This window comes from Culicoides brevitarsis, chromosome 3 (assembly GCF_036172545.1).
Source record: "Culicoides brevitarsis isolate CSIRO-B50_1 chromosome 3, AGI_CSIRO_Cbre_v1, whole genome shotgun sequence".
NCBI lineage: Eukaryota > Metazoa > Arthropoda > Insecta > Diptera > Ceratopogonidae > Culicoides > Culicoides brevitarsis.
The window spans coordinates 6,328,701-6,348,381 of NC_087087.1; the positions used below are offsets into that span (position 1 = coordinate 6,328,701).

General features: G+C 30.1%; 3 protein-coding genes across 3 annotated transcripts; 1 reads left to right on the top strand and 2 right to left on the bottom strand.

The window, feature by feature from the left end:
- Nucleotides 1-103: 103 nt before the first annotated feature.
- LOC134834267 (xylulose kinase) lies at nt 104-2,754 on the bottom strand. Its single transcript, XM_063848860.1, has 2 exons — nt 2,361-2,754; nt 104-2,188 (listed from the first exon to the last, which is right to left on the bottom strand). The coding sequence occupies exons 1-2, from the start codon at nt 2,412-2,414 to the stop codon at nt 554-556; spliced, it is 1,689 nt and encodes a 562-aa protein (XP_063704930.1). The 5' UTR covers nt 2,415-2,754; the 3' UTR covers nt 104-553.
- A 3,031-nt stretch (nt 2,755-5,785) lies between these two features.
- LOC134834880 (protein PAT1 homolog 1) lies at nt 5,786-11,452 on the top strand. Its single transcript, XM_063849682.1, has 5 exons — nt 5,786-5,883; nt 6,251-7,945; nt 9,451-9,885; nt 9,947-10,189; nt 10,830-11,452. The coding sequence occupies exons 1-5, from the start codon at nt 5,845-5,847 to the stop codon at nt 11,118-11,120; spliced, it is 2,703 nt and encodes a 900-aa protein (XP_063705752.1). The 5' UTR covers nt 5,786-5,844; the 3' UTR covers nt 11,121-11,452.
- Nucleotides 11,453-16,291: 4,839 nt separating this feature from the next.
- LOC134833828 (collagenase-like) lies at nt 16,292-17,185 on the bottom strand. Its single transcript, XM_063848285.1, has 2 exons — nt 16,777-17,185; nt 16,292-16,719 (listed from the first exon to the last, which is right to left on the bottom strand). The coding sequence occupies exons 1-2, from the start codon at nt 17,183-17,185 to the stop codon at nt 16,295-16,297; spliced, it is 834 nt and encodes a 277-aa protein (XP_063704355.1). The 3' UTR covers nt 16,292-16,294.
- Between the last annotated feature and the right edge of the window lie 2,496 nt (nt 17,186-19,681).

The following is a 19,681-nucleotide window of genomic DNA, read 5'->3' on the forward strand; positions in this document are numbered from 1 at the left end:
TAATTAAATTTTCATTTTCAAAAATTAAAAATTTTAATTAAAAACATAAAAAAAAAAATTAAAATTAATTAACTTTTAATTTTGATTAAAAAATTTCAAAAATGAAAAATTTCGGAAAAATTTAAATTTAAATTAAAAATTTTTAACATTTTTTTGTAGATTGAATAATTTTAATTAAAATTCGAGAAAAATTCGTAAATGTCAATTCAAAATATGACAGTTAAAAAATTTGAAAATCGCTTTTAAGCTAATTCAAACTAAAAAATTATGCAAAAATTTCGTAAAATTTTAAAATCTCTGAAGTATTATGAAACATTTTTCCTTATCGCCTCAACCTAATTAATTAACATTAAGTAAGTATAAAAGCTCTTAGCTGTCAAAAAGTGCACCGCGCACGTGTTTAACGAACTGATAAGGAGTCACGAGTCGCAATGTGGGTCAATTTGAGGTTATGATCATCAGATATTTGTTAACTTTTTTTTTTAAATTTTTTTTTGTGACCTGAGAGTTGCTACTTTGTGTTTTTTTTTTTAAGTTAATGGAATGTTTTAAATTAATGTCCATCTTGATCCTGTATCTTCATCAGAACATTCACCATTTCGCGATATCGTGCGATCATCGGCTCATAAACGTCAAAGGCATCTTTGCTCGGCTCACAGACTTTTTGCGTGTTCTTAATCACGAAATTGAGTATAAAATCATGGTACGTGAGAATTTTTGCGTTTTCATCGCCCGCTTTGCTAATCGTTGCTGCCTTCGTCATCATATAATGTCCATATGCGGCACGAAAGGCGGCGCCATGTAACGCCGCTTCTGCCGTTTTTTGCGTATAAACCGGCGCATTAAAGACATCCGAGACGACTTGAAGGATGGATTTGTTGTTAGAGGCACCGCCCGTCGCTAAAATCTTTGTAGTTTCACCAAAACTGAAGCCCATGTCTGACGCAACGGCTTTTCGATGCAACATTTGTCCTTCAATCAAGGCCCTGACTTCGGTTTGAGGACTTCCGAACTTTGTAACGCCTTTCATGGAAATTTCCGAGTCACTTGAACTGAGTTTATTCCATCGCAGAACGCCTTTACATGCCGGGATAATTTCTTTTGTCTGAAAATGCAACGCCATATTGCCAAAATTGCCGCGTGGCGTCGAATCCAGGAACTCACTGAAGTATTCCCAGTTGTTATTTGCCTCGGAACGCTTGAAAATGTCACGTACAAGTGATCCATTGCGAAAACATAAAAGTCCCATGAACCCTTCGGCTGTCGGATGCACCAAAACATGTCCTTCGTCGAGATGCGGCGGCTTTTGGAGACCCATCATGATGGTATCTGACGTCCCGAGTGACATGGCAAGCCAATCTGTGCCAATTACCATTCCCGCTAAGGCACTTGGATTGTCGCCCGTACATGCAATGACCCGACAATCGCTCGGAAAACCATATCTCTGCACAAAAAAAGTCCCAATATTGCCAATAACCGTCGAAGTTGGTACTGGATCTCCCAATTTTTCGCCCAAATCCGGCGCACAAGCATTCAAACACAAATCAGACCATCGCCTTTCGTTAATGTCAAAGAGATTCATGCCACTTGCATCACTAAAATCGATTGGCGCGACATCCCCGAGGAACATGGAAGCCAAAAAACTGCTTACGAGCGATATTCGTTCGGTATGTTTGTATGCCTCGTCTCTCATTTGGTACATTTTTCGTATCTGGGGTCCCGTAAAACGCGCATAACACTTTGAACCTGTCACTTCTACCATCACATGACGTCCCCCGATCGCTTCTTCCATCTCGATGCATTGCTTTTGGGTGCTGTTGTCCATCCAAATGGGCGTTCGAGTTGTCGCAAAGGCCGAATCGTCGATCTGGCAGTGCAGAAATTTATCGGGATCGAGTTTTTTTAGCGTTTCAATGCCATGTCGGGTCCAATAAAGTGACCCATGTTGCTGGGCACTGCCTGAAACAGCAACGACAGTACCCAAATCCGCCCCCTGAACAACAAGACGGTCCAATACCATGTCCAAGGCTTTTACCCACATCACGGGTTGCACGAAAAATTCCTGTTTTTTGTCGAGGCCCACATGATTGACGCCGCCCGTTGTGCGAAATTCCGGCAAATCTGTGTCGAATTTCACTTCGGCATGCACCAGGACCTCCAATTGCGCGTTTAGCTGGATCGCCTTCAACTGAAATAAAAAAAAAATTGAAAATAAATAAACATCCGATGACGTAAAAAATTAATATCGCTCGCGAAATGACCTCGAAATCGTCATGTAATCGTGTCATAGTCGAGTGTGTGATAAGAGATAAGAGGAAAAATTATTTTATTGGCAGTAAAGAAATAAAAATAAATCTCACCTTTTGCGTTGATAAGTCGAATCCAAGGAACGTTTGACGCTCTTCAGGTATCATTGCTTAAAAATTATTTCACAAAAAATTAAAAAAAAAAAAAAATTTTTTTTACAGGTTGCTCGACGAATCACAGAAAAACTCGCTTTTATTACTCATCGACGACGTCGTCAAAAAAATTCTCCTTAAAAAGCTTTTTTTATTGCACATTTGCACTCCCACACCGAATGCTGGCTGAACTTCGAATGACTTAATTTACTTCGAGCACAACATTTACCGTTATTTTTTCCCATTCATTGTCGAGACTGATATTTTGACGTGATTTTGATTTTGCTTGGACGATTTTCGTGAACTCTGTCTTGTTGTTGTTGTTGCTTTCTATTTGGCTCGTTTCTATGAATGAAGTTCACATGCACGCACACAACGATAAAATCACATGTATTTGACGTTTCGTGAATTGTGAGTTGAATTTGCGAGAGACAGTGTGGTTTAGAGGACTACATGGCACCTGAAAGTAAGAATTTTGTTAAATTTTCAATTTTTAAAGAATTTTTTTTTTATTTTTAAATTTTTGTTTTTTTTTATTTTTTTTTTTTTTAAATTTTTAAAGAATTTTTTTTAATTTTTTTAAAAATTTTTTTTTTAAAAATTTTCCATTTTCAAAATAAAAATTACGTATTTTTTACGTTTTTTTTGATCAATTTCAAGCTTAAAAATTCAAATCCAAAATGTCAAAGAAAATTTTTTTTTCAGTTTCAATTTTTTGGCAGTTTTGAGTTATAAAATGATTAAAAATGATAAATTAGAGCCCTCTGACAAATTTTTATCCATTTGGAGCAAGATTTGACAAAAATTGCTTTGACACAGTTTTTGACATAGTTTTTGACACAGTTTTGTTCTTCATTTAGTTTTCAAATCAAAACTGTGTCAAAGAAAAAAATTTTTTTCAGTTTCAATTTTTTGGCAGTTTTGAGTTATAAAATGATTAAAAATGATAAATTAGAGCCCTCTGACAAATTTTTATCCATTTGGAGCAAGATTTGACAAAAATTGCTTTGACACAGTTTTTGACATAGTTTTTGACACAGTTTTGCTCTTGATTTAGTTTTCAAATCAAAACTGTGTCAAAGAAAAAATTTTTTTTTTCAGTTTCAATTTTTTGGCAGTTTTGAGTTATAAAATGATTAAAAATGATAAATTAGAGCCCTCTGACAAATTTTTATCCATTTGGAGCAAGATTTGACAAAAATTGCTTTGACACAGTTTTTGACATAGTTTTTGACACAGTTTTGCTCTTGATTTAGTTTTCAAATCAAAACTGTGTCAAAGAAAAAATTTTTTTTCAGTTTCAATTTTTTGGCAGTTTTGAGTTATAAAATGATTAAAAATGATAAATTAGAGCCCCCTGACAAATTTTTATCCATTTGGAGCAAGATTTGACAAAAATTGCTTTGACACAGTTTTTGACATAGTTTTTGACACAGTTTTGCTCTTGATTTAGTTTTCAAATTAAAACTGTGTCAAAGAAAAAATTTTTTTTTCAGTTTCAATTTTTTGGCAGTTTTGAGTTATAAAATGATTAAAAATGATAAATTAGAGCCCTCTGACAAATTTTTATCCATTTGGAGCAAGATTTGACAAAAATTGCTTTGACACAGTTTTTGACATAGTTTTTGACACAGTTTTGCTCTTGATTTAGTTTTCAAATTAAAACTGTGTCAAAGAAAAAATTTTTTTCAGTTTCAATTTTTTGGCAGTTTTGAGTTATAAAATGATTAAAAATGATAAATTAGAGCCCCCTGACAAATTTTTATCCATTTGGAGCAAGATTTGACAAAAATTGCTTTGACACAGTTTTTGACATAGTTTTTGACACAGTTTTGCTCTTGATTTAGTTTTCAAATTAAAACTGTGTCAAAGAAAAAAATTTTTTTTCAGTTTCAATTTTTTGGCAGTTTTGAGTTATAAAATGATTAAAAATGATAAATTAGAGCCCTCTGACAAATTTTTATCCATTTGGAGCAAGATTTGACAAAAATTGCTTTGACACAGTTATTGACATAGTTTTTGACACAGTTTTGCTATTGATTTAGTTTTCAAATCAAAAGTTTTTGACACAGTTTTGCTCTTGATTTAGTTTTCAAATTAAAACTGTGTCAAGAAAAAATTTTTTTTCAGTTTCAATTTTTTGGCAGTTTTGAGTTATAAAATGATTAAAAATGATAAATTAGAGCCCCCTGACAAATTTTTATCCATTTGGAGCAAGATTTGACAAAAATTGCTTTGACACAGTTTTTGACATAGTTTTTGACACAGTTTTGCTCTTGATTTAGTTTTCAAATTAAAACTGTGTCAAAGAAAAAATTTTTTTTCAGTTTCAATTTTTTGGCAGTTTTGAGTTATAAAATGATTAAAAATGATAAATTAGAGCCCTCTGACAAATTTTTATCCATTTGGAGCAAGATTTGACAAAAATTGCTTTGACACAGTTTTTGACATAGTTTTTGACACAGTTTTGCTCTTGATTTAGTTTTCAAATCAAAACTGTGTCAAAGAAAAAATTTTTTTTCAGTTTCAATTTTTGGCAGTTTTGAGTTATAAAATGATTAAAAATGATAAATTAGAGCCCTCTGACAAATTTTTATCCATTTGTAGCAAGATTTGACAAAAATTGCTTTGACACAGTTTTTGACATAGTTTTTGACACAGTTTTGCTCTTGATTTAGTTTTCACAAAGTTTTCAAAACTGTGTCAAAGAAAAAATTTTTTTTCAGTTTCAATTTTTTGGCAGTTTTGAGTTATAAAATGATTAAAAATGATTTTATCCATTTGGAGCAATTTTTTGGAAGTTTTGAGTTATAAAATGATTAAAAATGATAAATTAAGATTTGGAGCAAGATTTGACAAAAATGACACAGTTTTTGCATAGTTTTTGACACAGATTTAGTTTTCAAATCAAAATTGTTTAAATTTTTTCTAAAATGGGTCATTTTTTTTTCATATTTTGATTTGGAGCAAGAAACAAAAAAATCAGTTAAATTTTTATCAATTTTTTCGTTTAGTTTTCAAATCAAAACTGTGTCAAAGAAAAAAATTTTTTTCAGTTTCAATTTTTTAGCAGTTTTGAGTAAAATAATTAAAAATGATAAATTAGAGCCCTCTGACAAATTTTTATCCATTTGGAGCAAGATTTGAAAAAATTGCTTTGACATAGTTTTAGCCAAAAATTGAATAAATATTCATTCTAAAGTTCATTTCTGTTCATATTGGGTCGATATTTGATGAAACAAAAAAATCAGAAAAGCGGACATTCGATTCTCGAGTTAAATTCACAGAAAACCCTTCACGTGTAAAAAAAAATTCACTCGGAATTTAATAAATTCCTCAAATTTCACGGGCAAATAAATACCTTTACTTTGGCCTATCCTCAGGATCAATTTTGCCTCATCGATGATGATATTCTTGTCAGCAAAAAAACCAAGATTTTTACTAAATGGCAGATTCATTTTTTGGATTTAATACCACATTGCCGGTAAGTTGCCCTCCGTCGCTTTGCTCAACACAAAAATCACCCAAAAACTTTGATATTTTTGCCGAAAAATCGATAAAAAATTCCTCCAAATTTTCACCCATCAAAAAAATGGTGAATTACACGTTTATTAGCGGTCAATCGGCATTTGTGAAAGTTTTGGGCTCGATCGGGACCCGATTTGAGAAAAAAAGGAAAAAATTTGTCACTAAAATCGGGTTTAAATGAAAATGCGCATCAATTAATTCGCTCGGGTTAATTTCGCAATTGAGAACGCATTGTCGTCGGATGTTGTTGTATTTGCACTGAGGCGACGTAAAATGGTTTCATCCAATTTTTTAATTGAATTTTTTTTATTTTTTCGTTTTAGATGGATGACGATGGCGGCGGAGAGCTAGAACCACCCGAGGAAGATTATGACGCTCTTAATGACGAAACTTTCGGGGATGCCCGGGAAGGCGATTGGGAGGATTTGCACGAAAATCTCGTGCGGATGAGCAGCAAAGAGTTTCCCTCGTCCTCGAATTCGAAGAAAAACACGCAAAACGGGTCAATTCGGTCCGAAGATGACGACGACTTGGATTTCAGTCGTTTTAATTTCGACGATTTGGATATCGGCACCGAAGACAATGACATCAAAGTGCAATTGGATCCGAGTGTTTGGGCGGCGCCGTCGTTGTTGCATCAGCAAAAGGCGAATTTGGCAGGAAATTTCGCCAATTTCGACCCGAATACCTTTTTGCGGCAACATTTTTCGCAACCGCAAACGCTTTTGCAGCAACAACAGCTGAACGAACAGCAACAAATGATCGCGCAGCACAATAGACTCATGCAAGTGCAACAACAGAGACAACAACAACAAGAAGGCACGATCGACATTTTGGCAACTTTGATGAAACAAGCCCCGAAACCGCAGGCTCCGCTGAAAATTGTCTCGGTCGACGAGTTGGAACGGAATATTTTGATGCAACAACAGCAAAATAAGCAAGTTTCGGCTCCAAAAATGCCATCGGCGCCGCAAAAAGTACCCGGATCTCCGTCAAAAATGGCGGGAATTCAACCGCCGCCCGGCATGGGATCGCCCCGACAACACCCGATGTACAGTCAAGTCGTTCAGCAGCAACAACAGAAGCAAATGATGTCTCAGGGAGGCAATAATAACACTCGGGGAAACAATTTTCCGCAAATGCCACCCATGATGGGATCTCCAAGACCGCCAAATATGCCCCCAAATATGCAACGACCCCCTAATATGCCGATGAACATGCCGCCGCCGCATCCCATGAACAATTTCGGACCTCCTCCCTTCGGGCAAATGCGTGGATTTCCTCCCGGCGGAATGCCTCCGGGCATGCGAGGACCTGTTCCGCCCCCAGGACACCCCTTATCCCAATTTTACAATCAAAATCCGCAAAATATGCAAAATTCGGTGAAACAATTCAACATGAAACTCATGGAAGAGATCCAACAAAATCACCCGATGCTGCAGCAATTGAATCGGATGCATGGCGGACATCATCACAACAACATGCCAGCCGGAAATCAGCAAAACGGACATCCGCATCATCATCAGAACACGCAAAACAGGCAAATGATGCATCATTCGCAGCATCCGAACGGAAATAATGGCAACAATAAGCAACATCACGGCATGAATGGCAATTTTCGGCAAGAACCGCAGGATCCGTATGCGAATTTGATGAGTAATCGCGACAAGCAGTGGCTAATTTCGATCCAGCTGATGCAACTGAACACCGAGACGCCGTATTTTGATGACTTTTATTTCACGGTTTACAAGGAGAAGAAGGCGAAGGGCGAGAATCGGGCTTATAATAATAATCAGTTGAATCATCCGTTTAATCAGGGGCCTAAGGGACATGCTCATAATATGTTGATGCAAGCGGTAGCGAATAAAAATGGCATGAATAACAATAATAGGAATGGAATGCATAATCGGGAGCGGAAGAATTCGGAGTCGCAAAAGAGTGAGGGGAACAAGGAGCAAGGCGGAAGGAATTATACACCGCTGCAATTTGAAAACTCGTTGGGCAAATTGCAGGTAGGAGTAAGTGTGCCCCATTTTTTATTAATTTCTTATTTTAATCATTTTTAGATCGAAAAATTTTATTTCGAAACTTTCGAAATCGAAAAATTTTATTTTAGAAAGCTCAATTTTTTTTCGAAAGATAAAAATTTTATTTCGAAAGCTAAAATTATTATTTCGAAAGCTAAAATTCTTATTTTGAAAGCTAAAAGTTTAATTTCGAAAGCTTAAATTTTTATTTCGAAAGCTAAAAGTTTAATTTCGAAAGCTAAAAAATTTTTTTATTTCGAAAGCTCGAAAGCTAAAATTTTTTATTTCGAAAGCTAAAATTTTTATTTCGAAAGCTAAAATTTTTATTTCGAAAGCTAAAATCTTTTATTTCGAAAGCTAAAATTTTTATTTCGAAAGCTAAAAATTTTATTTCGAAAGCTAAAATTTTTATTTCGAAAGATAAAAATTTTATTTCGAAAGCTAAAAATTTTATTTCGAAAGCTAAAAATTTTATTTCGAAATTTAATTTCGAAAGCTAAAAATTTTATTTCGAAAGCTAAAATTTTTATTTCGAAAGCTAAAAATTTAATTTCGAAAGCTAAAATTTTTATTTCGAAAGCTAAAAGTTTAATTTCGAAAGCTAAAAATTTCATTTCGAAAGATAAAAATTTTTTCCGAAAGCTAAAATTTTTATTTCGAAAGCTAAAAATTTTATTTCGAAAGCTAAAATTTTTATTTCGAAAGCTAAAAGTTTAATTTCGAAAGCTAAAATTTTTATTTCGAAATCTAAAATTTTTATTTCGAAAGCTAAAATTTTTATTTCGAAAGCTAAAATTTTTATTTCGAAAGCTAAAATTTTTATTTCGAAAGCTAAAAGTTTAATTTCGAAAGCTAAAATTTTTAATTCGAAAGTAAAAAATTTTATTTCGAAAGCTAAAATTTTTTTTCGAAAGCTGAAATTTTTTTTCGAAAGCTAAGAGTTTAATTTCGAAAGCTAAAATTTTTATTTCGAAAGATAAAATTTATTTCGAAAGCTAAAAAATTTTATTTCGAAAGCTAAAAAATTTTAAAAATTTTATTTCGAAAGCTAAAATTTTTATTTCGAAAGCTAAAGTTTTTTTTTCGAAAGCTAAAATTTTTATTTCGAAAGCTAAAATTTTTTATTTCGAAAGCTAAAATTTTTATTTCGAAAGCTAAAAGTTTAATTTCGAAAGCTAAAATTTTTTATTTCGAAAGCTAAAAATTTTATTTCGAAAGATAAAAATTTTATTTCGAAAGCTAAAATTTTTATTTCGAAAGCTAAAAGTTTAATTTCGAAAGCTAAAATTTTTTATTTCGAAAGCTAAAAATTTTATTTCGAAGTCTACAAAATTTTATTTCGAAAACTAAAAATTTTATTTCGAAAACTAAAAAATTTTTATTTCGAAAACTAAAATTTTTATTTCGAAAACTAAAAAATGTTTATTTCGAAAGAAAAAATGTAATTTCGAAAGAAAAATTTCATTCTAACCTCAATCCTTTTATTTCTTTTTCAGTGTGGATCTGTCACAGCGCCCCGAAAAATCATCGATATGGAAGTTGTGTCGGCTGAACCAATCAACACTGCCGCAATTATCGAGTTAAATACACAAAGAAAGTCCTCGCGAACTCTCTTGCTGCACATTGAAACGCTCTACAAAGTCCTTCTTTTGCTCGAAGATCTAGAAAATCCCGTTGCGATCGCGGCGGCGCAAATTCTGAAGCAAAAACGCGAAAAAGAACATCAACAAGCACTCGAACAAGCGGCAATTGCACGAGCGATCGCCATCGCAAACGGCGAAGATGTACCCGAGTTGAGCGAAAATCCAACGTTCGCACTGCCGAGTGATAAATATCCGCAGCCACAAACACACGATGAGCTAATTCCGAAATTACTTGCTGGATTGACGCCCGAAAAGGTTACTGCGATGATGACAGTTCGTAAAGGAAAAGTGAGTTTTTGAAAGAAAAAATTTAAAAAAATCGAATTTTAATTAAAAAATTATTTTTTAGGCCTTACTTCGTCGTTCAATGCCGTTGATCAAAAATCAACCGCATCGTTGGACTGTTTGGTGCGCAATTTTTGCATCTTTGAACATTATTCTGAAGAAGGAGAAGGAAGTTGATCCAAATGTCATTTTGTTGCACGAAGAGTTCCAAAGACATTTGCAATTCGCCAAACTAGAAAATGTCGTTCAAGTTTCACGATCTTTCATAACGCAAGATAAAAAGATGAATTTCCTCTTTAACAACAAGGTAAGACTAAAAATTTAAGAAAAATTTAAAAAAAATTGAATTAGCGAAAGAGCAATTTTCAAATTTTTTGAAAATATTTTTAAAAATTAAAAAAAAAATAAATAAAAAAAAATAAATAAATAAAAATTCAAAATTAAAAAAAATATATATTAAAAAATTTAAATAAAAAAAATATAAAATAAATTTTTTTTAAATTAAAAAAAAATTCAAATATTTTTAAAAAAATGATTTTTTTTTAAACATTTAAAATTAATTATTTTTTTTTTAATTTTAAAAATATTTGAAATAATATTCAATTAAATAATTTTTAAATTTTAACGAAATTTCTTAAAGTTTCTCAAAATTTGAAAATTTATTTCTCATGTAGAAAAAATAAAGAAAAGCAAATTAAAAATTTTTAATAATTAAAAATATTATTAAATTTTAAAAAATCTTATGAATTAAAAAATTAATTATTAAATTTAAAAAAATTATTTTTTAATAAAAAAAAAAAATAAAAAAAAATATTATTTTTTAATTTTTTTAATTAAAAAAATAAAAGATTAAAATTTTATTAAAAAAAAATAAATTTTATTAAAAAAATTAAATAAAAAAAAAATCAATCGCGAATAAAAAATTAAATTTTTTTTATATTTCACAGAGCATCGGTCTTTCCACAATTGTAAGTCTCATTCTACACGCCGAGACACTTTACTCCAACACGGACTACAGTCGATCCGAGTCTGACGAAAAGCAATGGGAGCAATTTTTGTCAATTCTCACGCAGCATGCCGCCGACCTCAAATCCGCAAATGACGCTGCAGCCCAAAAAGCGGGACAACAAACGATGGACAGTCAAGTCCTCAAAAATATCATTCAACATTTGACGCGATTCGCGACGCTACAAACGAAGCCCCTTCTTAACATCTTGACGCAAGTGGATTCAAAATAAAAAAAAAATAAAAAAAAATCGCTATCGATAAAACAAAAAAAAATAATTCAAAAAACGATAGAATAGGCTTTGTAACTCAAAGATTATTAATTAATTAATTATGTACGCGCGCCTCCGTAGAATTATTCAAATTTTTTCCACATTTTTTTTTTAATTTTCCGTTTCAATGTTTGAAAATTTATACAAAATATTTTTAGTTTGACAATTCACTCATGTGCTAGGTAATATTTGTTTAACAATAGTGTGAGTGAATTTTTCTCATGTTTAAATTTATTTTTTTTTTTAATTTATAACTCAACAAGGGCAAGTTTAAGGAAACAAAAAAAAAATTTGTCCAGAAAAAAAATTACAAAAAATAAAAAAAAATAATAATAACTAAAAATTAACAAATATTTCTCTATAAAAATAATAAAAAAAAATATTAATATCATAAATATATAATAAAAAAAATATATTTTACTCACTTTCAGAGTTAAAGGATAAATATTAGTTAAACGAGTCCTTTAATCTAAAAGTTTTAACATTAATTGGTTACAAATTTTAGTCTTAAATTTCTATTTTTTATTTTATAAATGTACGTAGACGAATGAAAACTTGTAATAATGTGCTAAGGGTGTTTTAAAATAATAATAATTAAACATATATTTTTTGTTCGTAGTGTATTTACTGTACAGAATATTAAAAAAAAAAATAATACAAAAAAAAACAAAAAAATATAAAAAAATAATATTTAAAAAAAAACTGGACAAATAAGCCCTTAAAATATTTATTTTTTTTTTATTTTATTTTCATTAATTATTTTTTTATTAATTATTATTTTAATTTTTTTTTAATATAAAAAATTTTTTTTTAAATGGTGCATAAATAATTGATCCAAAAAAAATAATGGCAAAAAAAATTAAATTAAAATTATTGTTTTATTATTTAAAATGATAAAAAATAATAATATTTAATAGAAAGACACGGATAAGAACATTATTTTATAAATATTATATTTTTTCATTATCATAAATTTTAGGATAGAATTTTTTAAGCTTCTACTACAATTTTATTGTAATAGCTGATTGATATATTAATTACAAAAAAAAAGAAAATGTTTTTGTTTTTGGTTCATAAAATCTGTATATCTTATATCTATCTATTTAATGAGAAAATCGTAGATGACAGAGAGTTCTGTCACAGAATAAATACAAGAAAAGCAAAAAAAAATATTAAAAAAAACAAATCGTCAGAAAGAGAAATAAATTGGACATAACAATTCTTTAGAACTTAAATTTTTGTGGAGTTTTATTTTTTTCACCTGAATTTTTTTTTTCGAAGGTAAGAAATTTTTCAATTTTTATTAATTTTTCAAAAAATTATTTTTCTTAAGCTTGAAATTGATCAAAAATTACGAAAAATGTATTTGGATGCCTTTCTGATGGTTCTTAAGCTTGTATATTGAAAAATAAAAAATACGCAAAAAATACGTAAAAATTACGTAATTTTCATTTTGAGAGCCCATTTGATAATTTTTAGGCTTGAAATTGATCAAAAATCATACAAAAGTGCTTTGGATGCCTTTCTGATGGTTCTTAAGCTTGAATATTGAAAAATAAAAAATACGTAAAAAATACGTAATTTTCATTTTGAGAGCCCATTTGATAATTTTTAGGCTTGAAATTGATCAAAAATCATACAAAAGTGCTTTGGATGCCTTTCTGATGGTTCTTAAGCTTGTATATTGAAAAATAAAAAATTACGTAAAAAATACGTAATTTTCATTTTGAGAGCCCATTTGATAATTTTTAGGCTTGAAATTGATCAAAAATCATACAAAAGTGCTTTGGATGCCTTTCTGATGGTTCTTAAGCTTGTATATTGAAAAATAAAAAATACGTAAAAAATTTTTTCTTGCTTCAATTGACTTGTTTTCCCTTATTTTATCCTTTAATTGAATTAAATTTGTTTATTTTATCTGTCAATTCAATTTTAATGATTGTAATTAAATAATTTGCAAAATTCACATAATTCACAAAAGCAGTAAAAATCGGACTTGACATGAGAATTTTGCCATTTGTTGCGAATTTCTGCATAAAAACGTAACATATGGCTTTTACGAAACCGGGCAACAGGTGTTTCTCCGTAATTTACACTGCATTTGGGCAATTTCGAGTGTCAAGTCAGAAAGACAAGATCTGCACGAAATTTCCTTTTGTTGTCACAAGTGAAATGCGATAAGCCGTTATTATTATCATTATTACCTCATAATCCATTGTCATAACTTGATGTCTTGTCTTGTCATGTGTTTATCTTTATTTCCATCAGCATTCTCGTCGTTGTTGATTTCTGCGAAAAAAAAAACGAGAAAAAGGGAGAAAAAAATAACAAACAGTAAAATATTTATTATTTGGCAACAAACACGCGGCGCGCTCGCTCACCAATATGTCTCCTTTGATCTGTCTCCGTCTCGCCACGTACACGACTCAGATTTATGCGTAGACGAGTGACGGCGCGTTCTCGAGGCGACATATCCTTCTGGCGCTGGCGCATCTCTCTGTTTGCGCGTGGCGGCATCGCATCGCAGACAAGAATGAAGGAGCCAATATTTTCTTTTTACGACAATGTTTTTCTTCGTTCTTCGACGCATAGCAAAAAAAAATCGGAGTTTTTAGGATGACCACGTGCTAATCGCGAATGGAAATCTTCGATGATATTGGAAAATGGGCGAACGAAAGACACCCTCTTTTACTACAATGTTTTGATAAACGCAAATGTGACGACAAAAATTTGGCGCGACTTTTAGTCATGCAACGAAAAATGGATGAATGATAGACGAAAATTTGTACAATATTATGTGGTCAGCATGCATGTCGTCGTAGATGTTGACGCCGCGCCGCCATCCACGAACGATGATGGGAAAACAATCGTTTGAGGATGATGAAATTATTGAAAATGTTTCAGATTTTCGTATTTTTTTTTTATTTATGAATTTTAATTTGAATTAGCAAAGAAGCGATTTTCAAATTTTTTAACTGTCAATTTTTTTTAAATTGACATTTTAAAATTTTTTCATTGAAATTTTTTAAAAATTTTGCTAAAAAAATTATAAAATTTTAAAAATTATAAAAAAAAATTTTTTTAAAATAAATTAAAAATAATAAATAAAAAAATTATAAATCTTTATGTGTTTTCGAAAAAAAAACTTAAAATTTAAACATATTTCATGAAAAATATCTAAAAATTTAATAGTTGGCAGTTTATAAAAAAAATTGGTTAATTAGTTTTTAAACAAATTTTAAATGCCATTTTATTTAAAAAAAATATATATTAAGTTTAAAAATTTGAAAGTTGCTTCTTTGCTAATTCAAACTAAAAATTTATTTAAATTATTTGCTTTTTTTTAAATTTTCTTTTTATTGAATTATTTCTATTTTTTATTAAATTATATTTATTATTTCTTATTATTAAAAATTTTATAATTTGCATATTTTACAAATTTCAAAGAAAAATTTTCAAATGTCAAATTTAAATAAAAATGACAGTTAGAAAAATTTGAAAATCGCTTCATTGTTAATTCAATCTAAAAATTATATAAATAATATTTTTTTTTAATTTTTAATAATTATTTTATTTCTACCTATTTATTTAAAAAAAAATTAATTATTTTTTTTAATTATTATTTAATTATTTTTTTATTATATTTATTAAAATAAATTATAATTTATATTTTTTTTACGAATTAAAACGATTAAATTTAAAATTTTCATTAAAAAAATTTAAGTTTAAAAATTCAAATTTAAATTTTTCAAATTTAAACTAAAAATTATTTTAATTCAAAATTAATTAATTAAATAAATTTTTAAAATAAAATTTAATCTTAAAATTTTCTTTTATTAATTTTTTAAAAAGAAACTTGAAACAATTTTCCTCTTTGTTCAACCCTAACTTGATAAAAAAACTTTTTTATTTGTTTCAAACTTTTTTTTTCTTTCTTCATCATTTTTTTGTCTATTGAGAAAGAATTTCATCTCTTCGTTTTGCATCCTCGTTTAAAACAAATAATAACATATATCTTCTCCTCGTTGTTCCCTTAATATTATTATTATCATGCCTGAACGGAATAAAGAGATTAAATTAATGCAAATTGATGGGCGCCACTCGATTTAAATTGACTCTCTTACTGTATCATTTACGTTTTTCCAGCAAAAATTTAAATAAGCTGGTTGGTCATTTAATTGCCTATTTTGATGTCTAAATAAATTGATGCACGATGATTTTTTTTTGCATCGTCATAAATGTTGAAAAGGAAGCTTCTCCTCTAATTGTGTTCATAAATAAATTTATTTAAATTGATTTTATGAGAAAACAAGAAAAGATGTCAAACTTGGCGTAATTGACAAACAAAACGAAAGAAAAAGGAATTGGAAAAAAAGAGCAGAAAACATGAGCATTCTTGTTGGTCATTAGTTTGAATTCATTCAAATTTTGCAAAATAAAAAAAAAATAAAATAAAATAACAACTGCCTCCAATTATAGTTTTTTTTGTTTAAATAAATTAAGGAATATGTTGAAAAGTTTTAATAATTTAGTATTTTTTTTTTCGAAAAAGAAGAAAAACGGTCATGAAATTTTTCAAGTCAAGTTTTAATCAACTTTTGTTGGATTTCAAACCTAAAATTGAATAAATATTCATTCTAAAGATGATTTTCATCAAAATCTCCTTGATTTTTGAAAAAATAAAAAAAAATTCATGACCGTTTAAAAAAAAAAAAATAAAATTTATTTTAATTAAATTTTGGGATTTAAATTTTAATTAATTAATTTTAACAAATTTTTAATTTTTTATATTCTTTAAATCTTAAATAAATAGTTCTTGATATTTAAAATAAAAATTAATTTTTATGGATTTATGGAATTTATATTTTTTACGAATTCAAATTGAAATTTATTTAATTTCTAAAAATTAATTAAAATTTTTAAATTTATGAAAAATCTTTAAAAACTTTAAAATATTATTAATATTTAATTTTAAATTAATTAATTAAAAATTTTAAAATTTAATTAAATTTTTTTTTCTCTAATTATTTTTTTATATTTTCAAGAAAAATCTTTCATATGAAAAAAAATATTTTTACAACATTTTCTTTATTAAAACTCCGAAATTTCCACAAATTTCAATTTTCCACAAAAAATTAAGAATAACGAACTGGAATACCCGTAACTTCATTGATCCAGAACAAGAAAGATGCTGTACGAACAAATCCTGTAGGACGATCGGATCCGCATCCCTTCGACGATACAAACGAAGTTACCCCGATTTGGGTATTTTCTGAACCTTCTTGAATGATCATCGGGGATCCCGAATCTCCGCTGCATGTACTTTGCTCATCAAATTCATAGCCGAGAGCGCAAATTGACGAATCCACAATTACATGCGATCCGTAGTTTACTGCACAATCCGCATTGGAAATGACTCGAAGATTGACATAACGAAGAATTTGCGAAGAAGAAGACACTGAAACACTGTAACGACCAAATCCAGAAACAGTTGTCATTACCCCATTAAAACTGACAGTTGCTTGAGCCACAGTTGGTAAACGAATTGCCTTGACATAAGCTGCAAAATTCAATTCAACTTAATTTTAAGGATTCTTCACGAAAAATTGCTTCTTACCATCATAAGTAATTGTAATAGGCAGGGTCCAAATTGCAATGTCATTATTTAAAGTCGTTGGATTGTATTGTGGATGCGCGATAAATTTCGACGAAACGACTTGCAAATAAGGCTTATTCCGTTCAACGGTGCCGCATCCAACTGTCGTCGAAACAACACTGTTCACACAATGAGCCGCCGTCAAAATATGCTTTTGCGAAATTAATGAGCCACCGCAAAGGGTATACGATCCGGTTGTTTTGCGGTTAAGTAAGCTACACATGTGCGGAAATTGGCGTGCCTGAGCAACGTAACCGTAAAAAATACGGGGTGCCTGATAGATGCCATCTTGCGGATTGACAGGTGTCAAGAGATCCGCTTGGCACAAGGCAAAAGTACAAATTAGGCCGAAAGTAAGTAACAGTTTCATGATTCAAGTTAAAATTTTGCAAAGAAACTGATTTTTTCATGGGCAATGTCGTTGCTTTTATACCAATGAGACTCATTTTTTGGGGAATTAGAACTAAATTGTGGCAATTAATGACGAAAATTATTCGTTTATTGTGTCAAATATCATATAAAAAAAATTGAATAAACATTCCAAAAAATTTAGATAATAAGTTGACATCATAGAAAAGTCTAGAATTTTTTATCTACATAAAATTAAAAGTGATAAGCGTCACGGAAAAGTTTAAACTTTGTTTTGATGAATTTGCAAATTTGAAGGTTAAGTTAAGGTTTGAAGAATTTTCGAAAACGAGGAAAATTTTTTCAAAGATTAAATTAATGAAAAATAAATTAAATTCATTCAGGATTTGATCATAAATTAAAAGTTATAAAATAAATAATTTTTTAATGAAAGACATTTTATGAAGAAAAATAATGAAAAATGCGTTTTTGAGCGTTTAATCTGTCTGAGTTAAAAGTCATCGTTAGATTTACAAAAGAGCGCTTTTGTTATAAAATTTTAAGTAAATCTATTCTGTCTAATAACAAAACTAAAATTTTGTTTATTCGAAGGAAATTGTCTCAGACTAATAAACCTCATCTTTTCAAATTCATAAAAGTAGAAATAACTCAAATGGTATTTTTCAGAAATGATTTCCTTGTTGCCTAGTTATGTTTTCGAGAAAGATTGCATTTTATCATAATTTCAATGTTCGATGTGAATTCGAAGTATTCCTCGCAAATATCAAACATTGGCCAGTGTACTTCTGCCCAACCTTTTTTTCTTTCGTTAATCTGCTACTTTTCATTTTAAAATGGGTGCATTTAATTCAAACATTTTTAAGCTGGACTCTGATATTTCTTCCTCCTGATTTTTATGGTAACAAGTGTTTTTTAATTGGTAGAAAGATAGCCGCCGCTCTTTAGCGTAAAACATTTTGACAGGTAAAGGATTTATGCAAGTTAGGCTGAATTCAGGACGTTACAGCTTTTTATATATTTTGATCGTAAGTACATGAATTCGTACGTTTAATCAGGATTACTTTTTCGTAATGATTGTTATTTTTTGCTGCTTTTTAGCTTTTGCGATCTACATCTTGACGCTCTTGTATTGATAACCCTTCAAAAATATTCTTCTCCATTTTTTTTTTGTGAATACCTAAAATCGATATAATTTAAAATTTATTTTTTTTTTGTTTAAAATAAAGAATTAAAACTTACCTTTTAGTATATTCGTAATTACGTCAAAAAATAAATTTAAATTAAAAGCTAAAAAATTTTAAAATGCACTTTAGTCACTTACCTCCATTTCGAAGACTTTCATTTATCGCAAATGTTTAAATAGTGAATCTTACGACCTGAATTACTTTGTACTCGAAAATATTTCACATGAATCATTTATTGCCCTCATAAATTGAAACGAAAGTGTGAGTTGAGAACATTTAAATGCCGCAAATGAGCAAATATTGACTCACTTTTAATCCAAAATTCCAACGAAATATTCGAAGACAAAAAAAAGTATGTAACTTCCGGCATTTAAACACGTGGCGCCGATGCTTTTAGACACTTTGTATGTCTGTTTACCAAAACAATGTAATAACTTAGCAACTGACAAACATTCTCGCTGCCTCTTTTTTCTCCTTCTCCGTTCGATTGAAAAATATTTTGATTGACAATGTCCTTCAACCTCCTTTCTTTTATTCGTCTTGTTAACGCAATTGTCATCGTGTCGTCACATCACCGATTATCCTTTCCCATTCGACCGAAATTACATCCCTTATTTTATTGTCCGTGTATCGATGTGTACAGGCGCGCTGTGTATTTGGCGGCACGCTTTTATGATAGTTGTCGCCAAAAGTAACAAGGCGCCTGCATTTCGTTCGTGTTTTATATCCTGGAACTAAATATCATCCTTTTGTGTATCTTCGTACGACTTTTTTTTTTGTGTGTACACAAATTTTGTTATTCTCTCGCACAAAAGGAGAGCGCCGCTTTATCATTAGCATGCGATAGCGACAGTCAGTCCGTCGAATGTGCGCCAACTTTGCGAGACATACGCATGATTATGTGGCTCCCCCATGCACGAGTGTCGTCGTCGCGTATACTCGTTCAAGACGGAGGAGACCTGTTACCGCGCTCGTTTGACCGAATGTCGACCACCTGTGGCATGTTATGCGAGAAATTATCATCTTGGAAACTGTTTGACTTGCGGGATATTATTTTCATGGAATTTCGATAAATCATCAAAAAAAATTCATGTCACACGATACAATGTGGCACAGATGCTGAAAAAGATAAAAAAGCATAAAATCTCTGTGTGTTAAAATAGATTGAGAGAAAAATATATAAAAAAAATAATAATAACTGGTCGCCAGTCAGTTTGGCAGACTCTTTATCGATGCATGCAAAATGATAGTTTGTTGGCGATCTTTGTTTCCTTTTCGAACGACAATTCGGGCAAAGTGCATTTTGGGAGGAA

Bases quoted from the DNA above. Each gene is read 5' to 3' on its own strand.
- LOC134834267 (XM_063848860.1), bottom strand. From the start codon at position 2,414: ATGATACCTGAAGAGCGTCAAACGTTCCTTGGATTCGACTTATCAACG. The intron at 2,189-2,360 runs GTGAGATTTATT...TTTTTATTTCAG, and splicing joins TCGACTTATCAACGCAAAAG to TTGAAGGCGATCCAGCTAAA.
- LOC134834880 (XM_063849682.1), top strand. From the start codon at position 5,845: ATGGCAGATTCATTTTTTGGATTTAATACCACATTGCCG. The intron at 5,884-6,250 runs GTAAGTTGCCCT...TTTTCGTTTTAG, and splicing joins GATTTAATACCACATTGCCG to ATGGATGACGATGGCGGCGG. The intron at 7,946-9,450 runs GTAAGTGTGCCC...TTTCTTTTTCAG, and splicing joins TGGGCAAATTGCAGGTAGGA to TGTGGATCTGTCACAGCGCC.
- LOC134833828 (XM_063848285.1), bottom strand. From the start codon at position 17,185: ATGAAACTGTTACTTACTTTCGGCCTAATTTGTACTTTTGCCTTGTGC. The intron at 16,720-16,776 runs GTAAGAAGCAAT...TGAATTTTGCAG, and splicing joins TATTACAATTACTTATGATG to CTTATGTCAAGGCAATTCGT.